Below are 19364 nucleotides of genomic sequence, written 5' to 3' on the forward strand. Positions count from 1 at the left end.
ACCACAACAAAAAATATTTCCATCCGGGGGAGCGGGGAGTACACGTTTGACGATCAGCCAGCTCTTCATCGTCGCAAACCTTTCAATCACTTTGCTCTCATCAATGGCGATGTCCCTCTCGATTGAGAGCAAGGTGAGGTTTGAGGCCTCATCCATGGAGCCCATTTTTTAAAAATAATTTCAGCCTGATGAAACTCAGCATGACTTTCCTGCTTTAAGGCTACTTCTGATGCGACAACTGGCTAAAGGCTGATTTATGGTTCCGCGTTACACCGACGCAGACCCTACGGCGTAGGGTACGCGGCGACGTGCACCCTACGTCGTACCCTACATTGTAGGCTCTGCGTTGTTGTAACGCAGAACCATAATTCAGGCTTAAAAGTAAACTGCGCGCGCACGTACCCGTGCATAACAGGCAGACACACAAGGGAAGAAGGGACTATTTCTTTCATTTTTATTTTTTAAACAACTTTATCCTTATGAACGCAGTTGTTATACAGTCCAACTTTCCTTATTTTATTCAGCACACTTTTTTTTTCCTCTTCGGCGTGGGCCCCCACGCAGCAGTGGGCCCGGGGCGGCCGCCCCCTCTGCCCCCCCGCCTGCTCCGCTAGTGGTCACACCGCAATGAACTGTGGGTAATTCCCTTTCCAAAAGTCTGCGGAGATGCTGACTTACGGTAAGTGAGCAGTAAGGGCTCAAAATGTCTGCTGGGAGCCCTCGCGCACTTAACGACTTTATAAATGGGACAGCCCTGAACCCTTACGCAAGTCGCGGGAGTGTGCACGTAAGTCTGTGAGTCTGTGAGGGTGGAGATTGGAATTCAGGGGTAGCCTCTCTCTCAAGGGGTCTGGTTGGTTGCTGCGCCGTCCGTGTGAAAGTCGTCCCGTGAGAAACGTTTCGAGGGTATATATATATATATATATATATAAGAGGAGAGGAGGATTTTCTCGGACATGGTGCTAGAGAAGACTTTAACTGAAGTGGAATAAAGAAAAAAATTTCTTATTTTGCTCTGTAAATAGGTGACAGATGAGGGCACAGACTGTATAAGAAGAACTGGAGAAATGCCTTGTGATGTCACCGTCAAGCATAATGGCTGAATGTCCCAGCAGACTTCTGCTTAGAAGGGTCCTGAAATGATCCCTTGTGGTCATAAAACCTTCAGCAGACCCACGTTGGAGGAACGGCTGAGCTGCTGGAGAACATTTGCAGAAGCTGCTTCGTTTCAGATGTTGTTTTGGTGGCAACATCACAAATAACTAGGGCTGCAATTAACAATTATTTTAATAAAACCTCTTTTTTCTGAAAATATTTGAACTGACAGAGCAAATAAGCACACAAAAAATAGATTGCTGCCCAAATGTTCTGTTACCATAAGATGAAATATATACATTTTTGTCAAATAGCTTTAGTAAAAAAATATATATATAAACACCTAAATACTTACAAATATATGCTATATACCTGCAAAATATCTAGGCTAATTTAAAGGTCCTGAGCTGTCGGAACAATAAATAAATGATAAAGAAATGCAGGATTGGTTTCAACATTAACACTTGTGTATTACTATAAATGCAGAGAACAAGTAAACATGACCTTCCATAGCAATTCATACTTGCTGATGCACTCACTCATTCCCTTTCTTCAGGAAGTTTGCATTGCAATATATATACTGTATGTATATATACTTAATTTGAGTAGCAGTTCATCTTGCCTCACCCCCATACAGTGTAGTGTCTTCAATCAGACTTTGTTAGCAAATTAAAACTTGAAGCTTAATCATTACATTATTACCATCATTGAGAACAAGTTAAATTTATTTATAAAGTACATTTAAACAAACTAATTGAACTGAAATAAAAAGTAACACACACGTACTCTATCACTGCCATTAACAAGCTAATAAGCAAACAGCAGCAACAGGCAAGCTACCGGAGACACTAACGTTACGTTTCTTCTCTTTGAAACAGAACAAACGCAGGATATTGTACAACTTACTCAGCCGTGTCAGATGCTGTATCATCACCGTGGTGCTCCCGCGCCACGTCAAATCACTTTTGCAAAGCTTGCATATTGAGCATTTTTCAGTCCAAAGTCCTTCCACACTTTAGAGGACTTTGGTTGAACCGTTTTCTCTGCATCGGTGACTCATAAAGTTGACTTAATTTCATTTAAAAATACAGCCGCTGCCCTCCATTCAACTCGCTCTGCAGGTTGAGTTTTTTTTTTAAACTTTATTTCAGTCAGGCGGCATTGAAAAAGCTCTGCAGATGATGCTAAATGGCCCTGTGACATGGCGAGTAGGGGTGTAACGATACACTAATCTCACGATACGGTACAATACACGATATTGAGGTCACGATAACGATACGATACGATATTATAGCAGTATTTTTTTAACAACCTTGAATGAGGAACAAATGACTGGAAAAAATTGTCTTTTAGTTGAAAGACACAAAATACAAAACAATGTTGTGCGTTTGTTCTATTGTTACAGTTTGTAATGCTTTATAACTGTTTAAGTTTTAAAGAGAAAGCCAGGCCAACCATTTTCCACAAACTGAACTAAAAGTAAATGTCAGGTTTGCATTATGCATCTTCAGTATAAATATTTTGCCACAAACTGAATAGTTTCTCTCATGTATGATTTGACTTTTTTCTTTCTAATTTAACAACTACAATTAAATAAATAAATAAAAGTAAATAAATACATACAATTTTACATCATAAAACAGATTGATTCATGCTCACCTTATAAGTGTAAGAGGAGATTTATTTTTGTTAAGAAGGTTATTTTGGTAATTCAGGGTTCATTATTTTATAAACATATTCTTTATATTTTGATGTAAATCAGGGACTATAATGACACTCGTCAGTTTATCTGTAGTTGTTAATATGTTTTAGATTGGGCAGAGTGATACAGCACTAGGTGCTGTGTTGATGTTCTAAAATCCTACGCTGTTGAGCGGACATTAAAGTACACTCGAACTCAGCAGAAGTTGTCTCCGTGTTTATTCTACTCACGACCCGAAAAAGGTTTAATTTAATAAGGTAAGGCTTAACTCTACACCAGCCTTACATAAGTAAAGGTTCAGAGCTCAAAACGGGACCACAAAACGGGACTAGTTTCTTCTGAGCGGAGGAAGATTTTGGTCCGCGGGTCGAGGCGCGGTCGCGGCCGCGGTCGCGGTCGGATGCGCGTTTCTAGTCAACACAATAGATTAATATTAATAACCCAATATCGCAATACACTTTGTCACCTCCACGACACGTTTCGTGACGTTTTTGTATCGCGAAATTTCGTGGCATGATATATTGTTACACCCCTAATGGCGAGTGACACATAAATCGCACGACACAACAAATCGATAATGAAATTCATTGCCAACACTTTTATTAATCGATTTTATCGATTTGTTGTTGCAGCCCTAGAAATAACCACTGCGTTAAGCGACACACAGTTAGCACAAGCTACTGGCTCCTAGGGAAGTTTCTGGGATCGTCTTCAGCTCAGAAGCTGGAACGTTGTTTCTGCTGGTGTATTGTTGACCTCTTGCAGTCGAAGGTTCTCAAGCCAATGATTAGTAACGCTGATGAAAATTACTAACGTTGATGCAAATTAATAACACTGATGCAGATTAATAAAGTTGATGCAAATTAGTAATGTTTATGCAGTCATCTACAATAAAATAGGTGAAACTTTTTACAAAAGACAAATCTACAGAGAAAGAAACCACAAGTGATTAACAAACTGGAATCATTCATTACTGTTTGCTGCCCAGTGATACGATGACGGTATCTGGCTGTGTTTCAAATGTGTTAAATAAACAGGTTTTGTGTCTGAAAGCAATGTGATTGTACTAAAGCCCCCTTAAACTTCTGATATGATGGTAGATTAACAATAATGGAAGATAACATAGATATCTTTGATATCCAACATCCATCATTTGTTACTTATTGCATCATCAGGCCTTCTATGTTTGGACGGAGAAACCAGCGATGGATGGATGTGCTGAAAGTAGCAGCATTCAACCAGACTCAGGCTCAGTGAATAAATCTGGTTAATCATATTTTCAGTCCACTGCAGCGACTTGATTTACAGCAGCAGTTGGATGGTGTTCAGTCCAAAAATATTCACATTACAGTAAATTCCCACAAACCCCAGCATCATCTTTGCCTCTAGTTTGCAGTTTGTTCGCTCTGAACTTGAAGTTCTCCCAGTGTAAGCTCTGAGACGCCCCGTCCTGTGTTGTCCTCGTGTTTGTTGTTTCTGATGTGATCCAGATAATCTCCGCTGGAACCATTTAATGTCCTTCATCTTCTGTCTGTTTGCTGTTTCGTTGGTTTTCTCTAAACAAATCAGAGTTTTTTAATCGCTGCTGGGTTTGTTTTCTGAAGCCTGACGAGGATTCACGTCCATAAACACTCAGGCAGAAACAATTCAGATCAAATACATAAAAGATGGAAATCAGAGAGTTTCCCTCTGGAGACTACAGAGCGTCTTCATTCAGTCTGCACTGAGCGACTCTAGACGTTTCCGTCACAGTTACACAAGCAGTCATGTTCAAAAGTGTCTTGTGTAAACACATAATAAAGCTCATGTGACCTGGAAGTGCCACAGTCCGGTTTAGCAGTGGTTTTTCTCCGTCCTCTGGTCCCACCTGGAGCGTGTAACTCTGGCCTCCACGGCTGGATTCCTGAGATTACGGGTTTACCTGAAAGTTTAAAGATCATGTGATGATCGCACAGCAGTCTGCTCATTTTAAAGACGTACTTATCATCACATGTTTGTTTCTTTTTCTGGAATAATATTTTTAAGAAGATGAGTTGCATCAGATAAAATGAGCTTTTCCAGATTTAATCTGAATTTCTCATTGGAACGCCATCTAAACCCATCTGAATTCCCACAGATCAAAGTAACGCTGACACCAAGCACCAACCATCTAACTTCCAGATTTGGGCTAATGTGGAACGAAGTTTCGTTGCAGTTCCTTGACTGGCCGCTAGAGGCTGGAGTCAATCTCCATTAAGTTTTAAAATGTCCAACTTTACAGCAGAAATAAACATGTTTACAGTCTGGGTCAATAAATCGTTTTGGTTTCAATCGTTTGATTTCACATCCATGACGACTCTGAGGGGTGTGACAGGACACATATCATGAACATTAATGTTTATGACTGTCACCAAGTGTCATTCAATTTTAGTAGGCTAATATAAAGTTGACACTGGTTTGCAGACAAAAAACAGAATAATTTAACCCTGACAGCAACAGTTGCCTTTCTAATACCATTACCGATGTCTTTCCCTCCTGGCCTTTTGTTAACACACACCTGAATGTATCAGAGCAGCAAACTGACACGTGTGCTTTTACAGAAGCAGTAGGGGGTACTTAGTGTTGCCCGCTTTCCTTTCCTCATTTTTGGTTTTATTTTTACTAAACAAGTCATATTTTATTGCTCCTCTGGGGATGTACTTGTTCAACACTAAAACTCACTATAATATAAAATTAAGAGAGGGAGTATTGACATTTTAACATAAAAACGACGGAATACAAAAACTACAAACAGATGTATGAAGGGAGCATCTCCTCCTGATGAGGTTACAGGTTAATATGTTGCACAAATATGTGAAGTGTTTTGATTTCCAGCAGCAGGAATGTGATTAAAGAGGAATGTGGCACAAAAATCATGTTGGAGATACGAGAGACTGAAAATAAACGACCTCCGACCCCTGCGAGTTTTCACTGAGATGGAGAGGAAATGAGGAGACGACAGAAGACGAAGCAGTTGCCCTGAAACTGATGCTCAGGTCTGAGTCTCAGACAGGAAGCAGATGTTTTCAACATCAGCCCCGACATTAGAGGGGACGACTATTCTGTGTTTGAGAACGTTCGTGATGGTCATAGACTTTATGAGAAGAACTGAACAAACCCAACTTAACTGTGGTCAATGAAGAAGAACTCATCTGATGGATCCAGACTTTAGTGGTCAGTAGAGGAACCGCGGGTCTATATCCAGGCCCTGCTGGTCAGTAAAGGAACTGTAGGACTTAAACGTTTTGTGATGGTAAAATCACAAATTTGCATGAAAAATCTTTTTTTTAAATTGGAACTTTATAGATTGGCAATTGTATTTGAGGGTTCTTAGATGATTACAAATGAAGACAGTTCATTTTGTTTCTCCACCAACGGGATTCTGACGCTGACCTTGCAGCCTGGTTGTGCCCTGGTAGCTACGAGGGTCCTGTGTATCTGTACTGTCTCAATATCTCAATCTCTATCTATATACCTCAAAAAACGGTGGAAAGTCTTGGAAAAAAAAGGGAAGATTGTATTTCCTGAAAATTCCCCAGCGGCTGAAGAGAAACTGAAGTGAAACTGTGGTGCAGCGTATTTATCTGTTGAGAAACCTCCAACTTCGGCCACGCCCCCAACTTGCACCACCACAAACACTGTTCAAGAACAACTCTAACAACATGACACAGTCTGTCCAAGGTGTTCTAGACTCCTGAAATACCAAACCACCCCGGTCCTCCCTGCAACTCACCAGAACCTCAGACCAAGAAGACCCTCATGAGGACCTGGTAGTCCGGCATTGCTGTGACAATAAAGGCTGATTGTGTTTATGTGTTTAAAAGTTTATATCAGAGCCTTCTTTACTGATTTCTAAAGTTAACAGTTTTTTTTCTAAGGAGATGCATATCTCCAACTGTTCTGCATGGCTCTGAGTGTTTGTACAAAGCCATATCTCAGGAACGATTTGAGCAGTTAGTGGACTCTTCCCAGCCAACAGAACCAGTGAGTTAACCTCCATTGACCTCCATGTTAAAATGTTAAACTTTATGGCAGAAATAAAGAGAAAATAAAAATTAAGCTTTACTCTCAATAGTTAGACTTTTCATTCATGACATCTGTACTGGGGTGAATTTTAAGAACCTACCTAACCACCTAACCATCTAAAACACTGCACCCACCATTAATAAAATCACATCTGTGTGAAGCTTGTAAAGTAGAAACACATGAAGAGGAATTTGCAAACAATAAAAACCAACACACTGCACAGCCCCCCCTCTTCGTTTTTTCTGTCCTTTTCTGATTATAAATACCTGGCTGTCTTATGTCTCTTTTCTTTCGGGCACAACGCATTATACATTTATTCACACACACTACATCACATCACAATCTCCAAACTGCACCCGTCACTGTCTTGTCTCCCTTTTCCTACTTTTTTACGCTCCACTTTTGGTGATCTTAGTCCTCTTCAGTTGAATTTTTTCTCTCTCTTTTTTCCTCATTCCTTTTCATGAGGGACTAATAAAATAATGTAGACTGCCAAGAGGGCTGGTGAAGGAGACACACTCACGCACATACCCATGCACACACACACTAAAACAACCTTTGTTTGAAGATTAAAATGCATATATATGCTTTAGGTTTTCACCAAACTTGGTATTAACCATTAATATATATGCAGACAAGGGGAAAGGGAAAAAAAATAACAACAATAAAAACCAAAATAAACCAGCAGATGTCTGTAGAAAATAACGTCTCCAGAAGCATCTCCAGCAGTCCAAGACCAACTGTTAATGTTTTAAAATCAACAGTCGTATTTATGAATGTTCCCCGGTGTGCAAGAAAAACATTAGGGCCCGATTTACTAAGATCCTAAATAAAGAGTACTAAATTGCGTGTGCACTGAAAAAGTTTGCACGTGCTGTTGTTGTGTGTTTTGCGGGTGATCAACTAAGATTGCGTGCGCAATTGATAACAGGTGCAAACCGCAGTATTTAAATGAGGTGTTGCGCGTCTTACGGTTTGCGGCGCAAACTTTGCACCATGGAGAGTCTGGATGGAATGCAGGATATAGTTGCAAGCGCAAAATGAAATTTGACGAGTTGGAGTTATAGAGATATTAGTGGAAGAGGCAAATTGTTGTGCCGTATTCAGCACCCCTGCCGTGAAAAGCACCCTCTCGTATATTGAATGATAAATAGACCAAGAAAAAAAACAACACACTGACACTTCAATATATTTATATATACACACACAAACACATACTTAGGAGTTTATATTATATATATTTACAAATATTATGGAAGACAACACAGTAAGCAGGCTATTAATTAATGACATCAATAACCATTTACCCGATTTTTATTTTTTTTACCCGAATCCATGAGCGCATTTAAACATGAATCATTAACACAAAACTGGACGCTAAACAGAACATGGACAACAGAACATGAACAGAACACGGAATGAGAATATCATTTTTGTCAGACGAGGGGGTGCTTTTCACGGCAGGGGTGCTGAATACGGCACAACACCGGGGTATGACTGCAGAACAAGATAGGCGCACAATGAGAAACACATTTTTCTCCATGAAAACACATGATTTATTTATTATCACAAATAAAAAAATGAATGTGCCTCCTGTGGCAACCTTTTGCTGAATAATACTCGATTTAACATTCAAATAAAATATTTCTCCTCTTGCATGTAGAGATTAGCACCTTCCTTTCGAACGTATTAAATACAGACGCAATCACAATCCACGCAAAAACTTTCAGGCTTGGTAAATCTCATTGCGCGTGGTAAATGGAGATATTTGCATGTTCCCCTCCCAGTATTTAGCGATTTCTGGCGGGTACGCCCCATATTGATTATTCATCAGGGCAAAAGTACTAAATGAACAGCGTGTGCTATTTTGCGCATTTGAGAGACGCAGTCCTCTTTGCACGCTGTTAGTAGATCAGCTGGCACTTTGGTTTGCGGGTGCTGTCAAGTTTGCACACGTTTTTACGCACGCAAACCTTTAGTAAATCAGGCCCTAAGTGCTAATTAGCAAATGATGACAATTAAGCCCCGTTTCCACTGAGTGGTTTGGTCCGGGCAGGTACGGCTGGGCAAATTGTTTCATGTGTTTCCATTATAAAAGGGTCTCATACAACTGAACTGAACTGCACCATTTCTGGTAGGAATGGTTTGTATTGGATTGATTGGACCCGTTGACCACCAGTTTGTTCGGATCGAACCCACGTCAGACTCTGACGTGCTAAGGGTCTCTGTGTTTTGTGATTTTCTGTCTGGAAACACCACTGCAAGTCTATAAATATCAGAGGGGATGGAATAAGGAAGTCAGGGTGTTGACTCATCGTCTGCCTGGCCGTTCGTCTGTCCGTCCGTCCGAGGAGACAGAACGTCAGGAAAACATGCTGCTGCTTCTGAACATTGTCGGCTCCATCAGCCTCCTCTCAGGTGAGTCTGGATCTGGACCTGTTCAGTCCAGGTGCTGGTTTATGCTGTGTGTTTGGATTTAGACCATCAACGAAGAAACAACACTGAAATTTTAAATATGTCGTCATTTAATACAAACATTAAATAAACTGTGGAAGTCCGTTCAAATATTTTGGAGTTGTGAAAAGACCAAATGTCTGTCATAAGTAAAATAAACCTGTAGCAGAAATATTTTGAGTTTTTTGTCCTAGAAATATTTAATATTGTTGCTGTGCATCGTTCTGTTGGTGTTTTCAGTTGGAACTTTCTTTATTTCAGTGATTTTCTCTTAAGAATGGGACTTTTTATCTTTCTTTCTCTGCTTGAGTATATTTTTTTACTAGAAACTGCTGAATCTTTTCTCAGTTTTATTGGGAAAGTTTTCAGGTACATAATCACCTCAATCATCAAAGAACATCTCCACATTTTTTCTCCTTTATGGAAATCTGAATTCAGACTGTCAATGTCTGTCCGTGCCTCCTGAACTCCGTCCAACACTTGAGCAAAGTTACTATTCCCTGCATCTGGCTCCTCTCGGGTTCACAGCCATGTCCGGTCATCTGCTCACAACAAGGGTTCTTGTATCACTGCTATGCAGACGATACTCAGCTGTTCCTGTCTGTCCTGCCAGATGACCGTACCATTTCAACAAGGATATCCGCCCACCTCATCTCCTCATGGATGAAGGAGCGGTACCTTCAAACCTCTCCAAGACTGAGATCTGGGTAAACGCCCGCCCTTCGGTCTGATCAGTCTGTCTGTTTAAAATCAACATCACTTCTACATTTATCACACCTTCCAAGCTGGTCAAAATGCCATGACTGATGACCGGCTGTCCTGTTACCTGGTGATGCTGTTTCTTCATACTGTACGACATAAAGAAAATTAGCTTTCAGAAAACAGCCTTGTTTTATATGAATAAGGATATAAATAGCTCCCACTGATGTCTGAGATTAATGTTTTTATCTGAGATCATGAAAAGATCCAACCACGTCTCAGGTTCCAGAGCAGCTCAGGCAGGAGCTACCTCCTCCACTGCTTCTCTTCCTGTAATGAAGTCAGTCTCCCCAACACAGTTGGAGTTGGACACCACCACCACCTGGTGGACATCAGAGAAACTGCAGATTTTTCCCTCTCTATGGGCCTGATTTACTAAAGGTTTGCGTGCGTAAAAACATGTGCAAACTTGACATCACCCGCAAACCAATGTGCAAGCTGATCTACTAACAGCGTGCAAGGAGGACTGCGCCTCTCAAATGAGCAAAATAGCACACGCTGTTCATTTAGTACTTTTGCCCTGATGAATAATCAATATGACCAGAAAGCGCTAAATACTGGGAGGGGAAAATGCAAATAGGTTCATTTACCACACGCAATGAGATTTACCAAGCCTGAAAGTAATTGTGGGGATTGTGATTGCGTCTGTATTTAATACGTTGGAAAGGAAGGTGCTAATCTGCCCAGCATTACGCACCGATGGCTGCTGTTATTGTGGCAAGGAGGCGACATCGCCAAAATCAAAGAATACGCAGAGAGAGAGTCTTTCGGACTCGTGTAAATTTGTTTGGAATGAATGAAAACCAGATAGTTGAAACATATCGACTATCTAGCGATTCCATCTTGGAGATGTTGAATGAGTTAAGGGCTTATTTGAGGACTGGGGTGGGGATGGCTCAACTTGTGGTGAGGATTCTCCACATGCAAAAGGAGAAATATTTTATTTGAATGTTAAATCGAGTATTATTCAGCAAAAGGTTGCCACAGGAGGCACATTCATTTTTTTATTTGTGATAATAAATAAATCACGTGTTTTCATGGAGAAAAAAGTGTTTCTTATTGTGCGTTCTGCAGTTGGCTCTAGCGTGTCATACCCCTGTATCCCAGTTATCTGCTCCTCGCAGAAGGTGAGCTGCACCTGCTGCTCAATGCTGGTTAGAGGCATCTCTTCCGCAGGCCCTCCACCTGTCTTGTTTGCCGAAGTTTTATTAAAGGCCACTTTTTCTTTAGTTCTTCGCCTTATATCTTGCCACCTTCTTTTAACCTCACCTGCCGTTCTTTTTGTCTTACCAACTGCATTTATTCTATCGCAGATTTTCTCCCATATCGTTTCTTTTGGTAATGTTTAAATTTCTTTGCTGTGGTTCATGAATGTGTTTATTTGCCTCTTCCACTAATATCTCTAACTCCAACTCGTCAAATTTCATTTTGCGCTTGCGACTATCCTGCTTTCCATCCAGACTCTCCGTGGCGCAAACCGTAAGACACGCAACACCTCATTTAAATACTGCGGTTTGCACCTGTTATCAATTGCGCAAGCATTCTTAGTTGATCTCCCGCAAAACACACAACAACAGCACGTGCAAACTTTTTCAGTGCACACGCAATTTAGTACTCTTTATTTAGGATCTTAGTAAATCGGGCCCTATGTGTGTGCTCCAGGACAAGTCCGGGTGTCTGCGGTTGCCACGGAGACGGTTGTGGGCGTGGCCGGGAGGGCGGTGAAGCTGCCCTGTCGCTCCGAGGCGGCGAAGCAGGGAAAGGTGGAGGTGTGCTGGGGGAGGGGCCAACCGTCCATCTTCACCTGCCACAACACAGTGATCAACAGCGCCAGAGACCACGTGACTTACCAGAAGTCGGACAGGTATACTCACCAATCAGATTGATGTAGAAGATGTTTAACTCACCGACTACGCATCTACCCATCAACAGATCAGTCGTAACAGTCATGACATGGGCGTAGACTCATCTGCCTCACCTCCGTGACGTGATTGTGATGACAGCAGCCTTCTTCTGTCTTCCCCAGGTACTCCGTGTCCTCGTCTTCATCTCTGTCCATACTGGACTCCCAGCTGTCAGATGCTGGTTTCTATCACTGTAGAGTTCAGCTGCCAGGACCTTTCAACGACGAGTCGTTCATCGTCCACCTCATCATCATCAGCCGTATGATTGCTCTTCCACCTCTGTTTGCTGTGTTTATGTCTTGGTCTTGTGCAGATGTGTTTGGTGGTTAAAAAAGGGTTGCGGTCCATTGTTGTGTCTGTTTCTCCTCAAGCCTCTTTGGTTTCTAATATTTCAGATAATCAGGATGTGGAGAACGTGAACACGCCACGCGCCACAACAGGTGAGTGGTGTCTGAATGTTTCCTGCTCACCTGTCGGCAAAACCGTCCATATTCTACATGAGCTAGCGTCCTTTCCTCCACTTAGGGATCTTTGCAGGTCTGTCTGGTTTCAGTTTAGGTTGAAGAGCCAAAAACCCGTCTCAGAGTAAAGGCTGAGTTATGGTTCTGCATCAAAACGACGCAGTGCCTACGCTGTGCCTACGCCGTGCCTACGCCGTGCCTACGCCGTGCCTACGCCGTGCCTACGCCGTGCCTACGCCGTGCCTACGCCGTGCCTACGCCGTAGGGTATGCGTCGACGCCGACCACATGCCGTCACTGACACCGTCACTGACGTGCACCTCCCAATAATTGTAACTATGCGTCGAGGCGACGTAGACCACACGCAGACGGAGAGGGCTGTGATTGGTTCGCTTGGTAGCAACGCATTTCCGGTTTCCGGTTTGAAGCAGTCGTGAACTTTCAGCGCTCTTTTCTTCGTGTATGTGTGATTTTTTTGTTTTTTGTTTTTTGCGCAATAGTTGTTCTTATCTCTTTGATTCACTGTGACCGGAAAAAGTCGCATAAACCATTCAGGAAAAGAATTAGCAGTCACGGGGGGTACTGCACCACAGCGAAAGGGAGTGACGGAGAAGTCCGAAGGGTTCACGACAGCGTCACGGCGAGGGTGTAGGCAGGGAACCATAACTCGGGCTTTAGGAGACCAGGGGCCTCATTTATAAAGCTTGCTTGCGTACAAAACAGGGATTGAAAGATGCGTAAGCCACCTTCTACGCAAAGGTTGGGATTTAAAAAGAAAAAACTAACGCCAACCCTGACCCTCCCGTAGGAACATACTTAAGATATGGGGAACTGGCGACGCAGGTGGTGAGGTGGTGAAATGAAGCCATATGTCATACTCTTAATAATGTCATCACATATCAGACTTATAATATAATAGCGCTGATCCTGTCCCTCTGTGTGTGAAGCACAGCATCAGTTAGGACTCAGTGCTGCTGCTGCAGCCGCGGTGCAGGACACGCCGGGAACCTCCTCTTCTCCACCGCTTCCAACCGTAGAGTGACTGAGGACAGAACAAATGAGTGCCGGGCCACTCTACGGAGCACCTAAAGGGACACAGATTTTTTTTTATATATATAATGAGTTTTACGCGCGCGTGAAACCTTTACGCACGCGTGAAACCTTTACGCGCGGGCGTAAGCCTAAATTATGGTTCCGTGTTAAAACGACGCAGAGCCTACGCCGTAGCGTACGCGGCGACGCGCACCTACGCCGTAGGCTCTGCTTTGGTGTGACGCGGAACCATAAATCAGCCTTGAGCAGCACTGAGGGGAGGAGGGGGAGCGGGGATGCCGCCCCATCTTCGCATCGCCTTCGCACAGTGTCTTGATGATTTGCAATTACAGCCATTTTTAAACTGTAAAAAGTGGGGGGACAAAAACATGATTTTGAAAAGTGGGGGGTGTCCCCCCTGTCCCCAGTGGAAATTGCGCCGTGGTACTCACGGCGTTTAGCGCAGCAACGACATGCTGCCACTCACTCGCTTTATTTTATACTATTTATATACTATTTATACTTTTACTGTAACCACCAAATAATGTTGTTTTCCTGGCTTCCACCTCATCCACAACATCTCGATCTCAGTCTCCGTGAAATTTAGTGGCACGGTGGCTCGACACGTCTCATTCATCCTGACGCGCAGCAGAAACAGGCTGCAGGAAGCCGCTGCGCATGCTCAGCAGGCTCATTCATATGCAAATACTACTTTGCATTGCCCATTTATGGTATGAAGTGGGCGTGTAGAGGGCGGGATATGAGGCGAATTCACCTGCGCAACCTTCCCGCTGGACTGTGATTTATAAAGCGAACATTGTGTACAAGTGTTCGTGCACACGGTTTTATAAATCCGGAATTTTTTTTTGCGCCCGCCATTTTCAGCTTTTGGGTTTACGTGCACTTTTAGTATGAATCCTACGCACTCTTTTATAAATGAGGCCCCAGGTCAGCCTCCTTTAGTGTTTCTGGGCGTTACAAAAACCCCACCTGGTCGAAAAGCCCAGGTAGCCGTGAAAGCTGCATCAGGGAAGCCCATCGGAACGAAAACCTACGCCAAATCAGTACTGGATAATATTTTGTGATTATCCAAAGAGGAAATTATACTGTTGAAGTATAATTTATTTAGGAAAATAAATTTAATTTATTTTTTTTTTTAAATGTAAAAGAAAATTTAAATAATACAAATATTTAAAAATAAATGTGATATCAGAAATGTTTGTTAGTCCGTGTGTTTCAGGGCCTCATCCCAGTTCCACCCTTTAACCCCCTCACTTAGGTTTTGAGCATGACTTACTGCTAAGCCCCGCAGAAAAGCAGATAAGCCAATGGTTGCTGAGTATCAGTTCCACAGGGACCAGAGCTCAAATATCTGTAACTTTCAGCTTCATGGAAAGATGTGGGAAAATCCTGAACTGTCATCTCTTTTATGACTTATTTGCAAACAAATAAAAAAGATTTAAAAAAACAGTGTGTATGGGGAACATATAAAACTGGTTCCAGGTGTCCATAGAGGATGGACAATAAAGTTTATTTTATTCAATTTCCAAGATTTTAACTTTGCTAAAGTTACCTAAACTTAGTTAATCACAATCTTTGTGTAGAAACACAGAATTTGGTTCCAGAGATGATTGTGAATACACTGGTGTGTTGTGTTTGTTACCTGGCAACAACTCTAGTGATGACATCACAGGCAGCAGGTAACACAGGTGAAGTCTCACAGCAAGGACAGAAACTCGAGGTCCAGCTGAGACAGATGAGTTAAGGGCTTCTCCCGGTTGAAAATACACAAAAATGCTAACCGGATAACGATAACCACTTCTTCTTGCCCCTCCCCTTTTCTCACCAAAGAGGGCGTGGTCACACCCAGAGGAGCGGGATGTGACAAAGAACTGTTTGATCAGTCCGTTCAATTGTTCAGTCAGTTTCTGCTTCAACAAATACGGAAGTCAAGATATTGGTTTTGAGCTTCTTTGGTCTTCTTTTGTCAGGTTACAACACAGCAACGACAGGAAGTGATGTCAGAGAAGGTGACGGAACAGAACCAATAATGGCTCATGTTCAGGTATCACATGACACATTTACATGATAATGATCAGACATCACCAGAAACACTTCATATCATCATTGTTAGGGCTGAGCGATATGGACCAAAAGTCATATCTCAATATTTTCTAGCTGAATGGCGATACTCGATATATATTGATATTTTTTCTGTGCCATAATTGGGGTTTCCCCCAAAGCATTATAGCATAGCATCTCTGTTAGCTTCATTTTTTTTCTGAGGCAAACCCTTAAAAAAACAGTCAGTTTTAATACAAAGCCTCGTGCCAAATGTCACACAGATTCCTTTATTAACAGAGGTCTGCACAATATCAAAATGTATAAAAAAATGAAATAAAAATAAACTGCCTGCATATATAGAATAAAAATGCTTCTTGAATAAAATAAAACAAATATTCCTTTCCTAAATAACAATTAAATTAAAATACACTGTGCAATTAATACAATGTAGACAGTAACAGGCAGACTTTTCCACTGAGGTTGACAGTTGTGCAAATAAAAAAAGATTTGTGCAAATCTCAAATAAAACATTCAAGTCAAGTTGTCACAAAATAAGCTATATCAAAATCATACATTTTTTTTTTAAATAATCGATATAAACGATATTGTCTCGTACCATATCGTGTTTGAAAATATATCGATATATATTAAAATCTCGATATATCGCCCAGCCCTAATCATTGTTTATTTGTTCATCCTTTGGACTGTTTTGGGATTTTTAAGCTGCCGTGTTGATTAGTTTGTTTCTTTGTTTGTTGACAGTCACGTGATCAGCAGGAGGACGTACACGACACTCTGCAGATGTTTGTTGGAAACGCTTTGAGACTGTCCTTCATCGTGTTCATCCCTGCTCTACTGCTGACTGCTGCTTACAGTCAGTACACACACACACTCACACACACACACACACACACACACACACACACACACACACACACACACACACACACACACACACACACACACACACACACACATACACACTGTATGTTTTCAGATTAATCCGCGACGCCTCCTGATCTGATAAAAATATATATTCTCTTCATTTATCACTGATGTTTCTGCGGATGTTTATGAAAAATAAACCTTCACTGTTTTTCAGATCTCATTTCAGTATTTTAACAAAAACAACCTGAACACATTTTTGTGTTGCAGGAGTTTGGAGATCTAAATGGAGATCAGAGACCAACAGAATGCCAGACCAATCAGAGTTCGAGGAGGACAGCTCCGTCTGAGGAAGAGAGTCAACTTTGGTCAAAGTCGACGCTTCTTTTTTTTATTCTCTTCTTTCCTTAGTCAAATAAGTAGAAGGGTCCACTTCACTGAAAAACTGAAATCCTTTTACTGTCAGCACCTAGCAGTTTTACTTTATGATTAATGAAAACAGAGGTGAACAACAGGAGTCTGTGTCAAGACTGCTGATTTTTAATAATAACAATAAAAAGACTATTTTCTACCTTTCCTCATGTTACTTTTTACTCGTGACATTTTTGTCAGGCCAAGACATTTTTTTTAACGTTGTCTTCTCTCTGAGGAGCTGAGTTGTCCTGCAGCTCAGGGATCTTTAGATCCTCTTGGCTTCTTCTCGGGATCTTGCCTCAGAAACTCAGTTGGTCCTCTTCTGAAGCTGAAAAAAAAGCTTGTATTTATTCTTAAACAGCTTTTAGTAGCAGTTATTTAAAATGGTTGTGATTAGTTTCACCAATTACACTCGTTTCGTTGATCCTCTTCCTGTAAATCCAACAGCATCTCCAAGATCTCCTTTCTGCTACCAATATTTAGAAACAGCGCCCCCAAAATCTCACCAGCTGCAAAAAAGTGTATTACATCCGTAGTGTTAAAAACTACTATAGAGAATGAATGGGAGAAGTTAGAGAGTTAAACTGATCTTCTTTGCTCAAGTTATGTTTATTTTGTTCCAAAGATCGTCTGAACGCAGGTTTGAGTAACGATTGCAGCAAGTCTGTCAGATGTTATCACATGTTAACAAGTATTGTTGTAAAATGATAACGATAAACTCTCTAAGTGGTAAATCATTTTATAATCATCTATTATATTTTTTTTTTATTACACTGTCTTTGCTTATTCTTATGGTAACCCGATGGCAACTAACACTCAGGGTATATAGAGCATAGTTCCATTTCAGTCGTGTTTTATTAAGGTCTCAACATTAAAAACCAGCAGTATTTAAATCAAAATGTAAAAATATTAATGCAAAACTATCTGAATTAAACATGTTTTACCCTGTACATTTGTCAAGGATGTAAATTCTGTCTATGGAAACCGAAGCATTTTGTTTGACCAAATGCTTCAACCCCAAAGTTGAAGAAAAGACGAATGTTGACACCAAAGGTGCGAAGCTCCGCTCGTCACGTGATCCCAGTCGCGCTCTCTGTCTGCAGCGCCGTCTTGTGGTTCAACCATGGATGTAATATTATATTAGGGTTCAACTCAGTGCAGCTGTTACAAATGGTGGATAAACGGAACCCATTTATGTGGAAACAGCAACTGTTTCATTTATACTTTCTGATTTTGTTTTTGACGACGGTTGTGTTTGGTTACTTATGATTATCAAATAAGATAAGTTGACGTGATGTTTTTCTTTTTTTTTTTTCCACTTTGTGTTTATTAGATTTTCAGTTTTTTACAACTGCACATTTTTACCAGATCACAAAAAATAAATATCTGTATATTCACCGTGCAACAAACAAACAAATAAAAATAAAAAGTAGAAAAACAAACAAACTTGTGGGTTAGCACATTAATAATCTATGCAAAAAAAGAAAAGAGGAAGAAGAAAAAAGAGGTCCGCATCCTTATGCTTTCTGTAGATAAAATGTCCACTTTTGCCATCTCTTCTCAAATAGCCCTTCCCTCAAACTCAGGATATGGGTCAGTCTTTCCATCGTCCATATTTCTTTAATAATATCCAGCCACTGTTTAAAAGTAGGCGATTCAGGTTTATACCAAGCTCTAGTGATGGTTTTCCTAGCAGCTGTAAGGAGTGTCTTAACCAACCAGTGATCCTCTGCCTGCACTACCGTTGCAATATGACACAAGTATAAGACAGTACATGTTAATGGAATCTCATATCCAAGTACTTTTGTCAAAACTGAATGTACATTTTTCCAGAAAGATTTCAATTTTTCACGATTCCAAAAAATATGTGCATGATGTGCATTTAAAGTATCACATTGTCTCCAGCAAGGATAAGATGTTAATGTTTTTTTACTTTGGATCTTAGGCGTTATAAAATACAGAATTACAGAATTACATTACAATTTTCCAATTAAACACTCTCCATTGGTGTGAGCTTGTGGAAGTATGTTGGAATATACACATGTCATACCATTCTTCTGATGAAATTTCCACATTCAATTCTTCTTCCCATTTCAATTTCACATATAATGTTGAATTGCCTTTGCATTCCATAAGACTCTCATAAAACCTGGAGATCATGACGTGATGTTTTTCTTTCTTCAGTTATGTCCAAAGTCAATCCCTAAAGTTTAACTAACTTTTACCTTCGTGGATGGTGTAAATGAATAGGCCTACGTTTGTTATGTTTTGTCATTAGTATAAGTTTTAAACAATTGTTTTGCCATCGTTGTTCAGCCGTTTGTTATGTTGATATTTTCATGTTTTAAACGTAATTATATTAAATTCAACCAATATTTAAATTTTACAGAGTCGTGTGATTAAATCTGATGGATTAATTAACTAAGTGGAGAAGTCTTCCTTGGTCGTGTTTCTCAGAGTTGCAGTTCCATCATCTGGCCAGCAGATGTCAGCACACACCACAGAATCAACTCATTTTATAAAATCTGAGTTCGTGTTGTTTTCATGCGGA

The 19364-nt window shown here is 40.9% G+C and overlaps 1 protein-coding gene across 1 annotated transcript; it reads left to right on the forward strand.

Moving 5' to 3' along the window:
• Positions 1-9196: 9196 nt before the first annotated feature.
• LOC133459253 (hepatitis A virus cellular receptor 1 homolog) lies at positions 9197-17859 on the forward strand. The gene is made up of 7 exons (XM_061739127.1): positions 9197-9259; positions 11717-11918; positions 12081-12217; positions 12354-12398; positions 15442-15515; positions 16277-16388; positions 16670-17859. The coding sequence occupies exons 1-7, from the start codon at positions 9214-9216 to the stop codon at positions 16747-16749; spliced, it is 696 nt and encodes a 231-aa protein (XP_061595111.1). The 5' UTR covers positions 9197-9213; the 3' UTR covers positions 16750-17859.
• Positions 17860-19364: the final 1505 nt, after the last annotated feature.

The sequence above is a fragment of the Cololabis saira genome, chromosome 14, assembly GCF_033807715.1.
Source record: "Cololabis saira isolate AMF1-May2022 chromosome 14, fColSai1.1, whole genome shotgun sequence".
NCBI classification, from domain to species: Eukaryota; Metazoa; Chordata; class Actinopteri; order Beloniformes; family Belonidae; genus Cololabis; species Cololabis saira.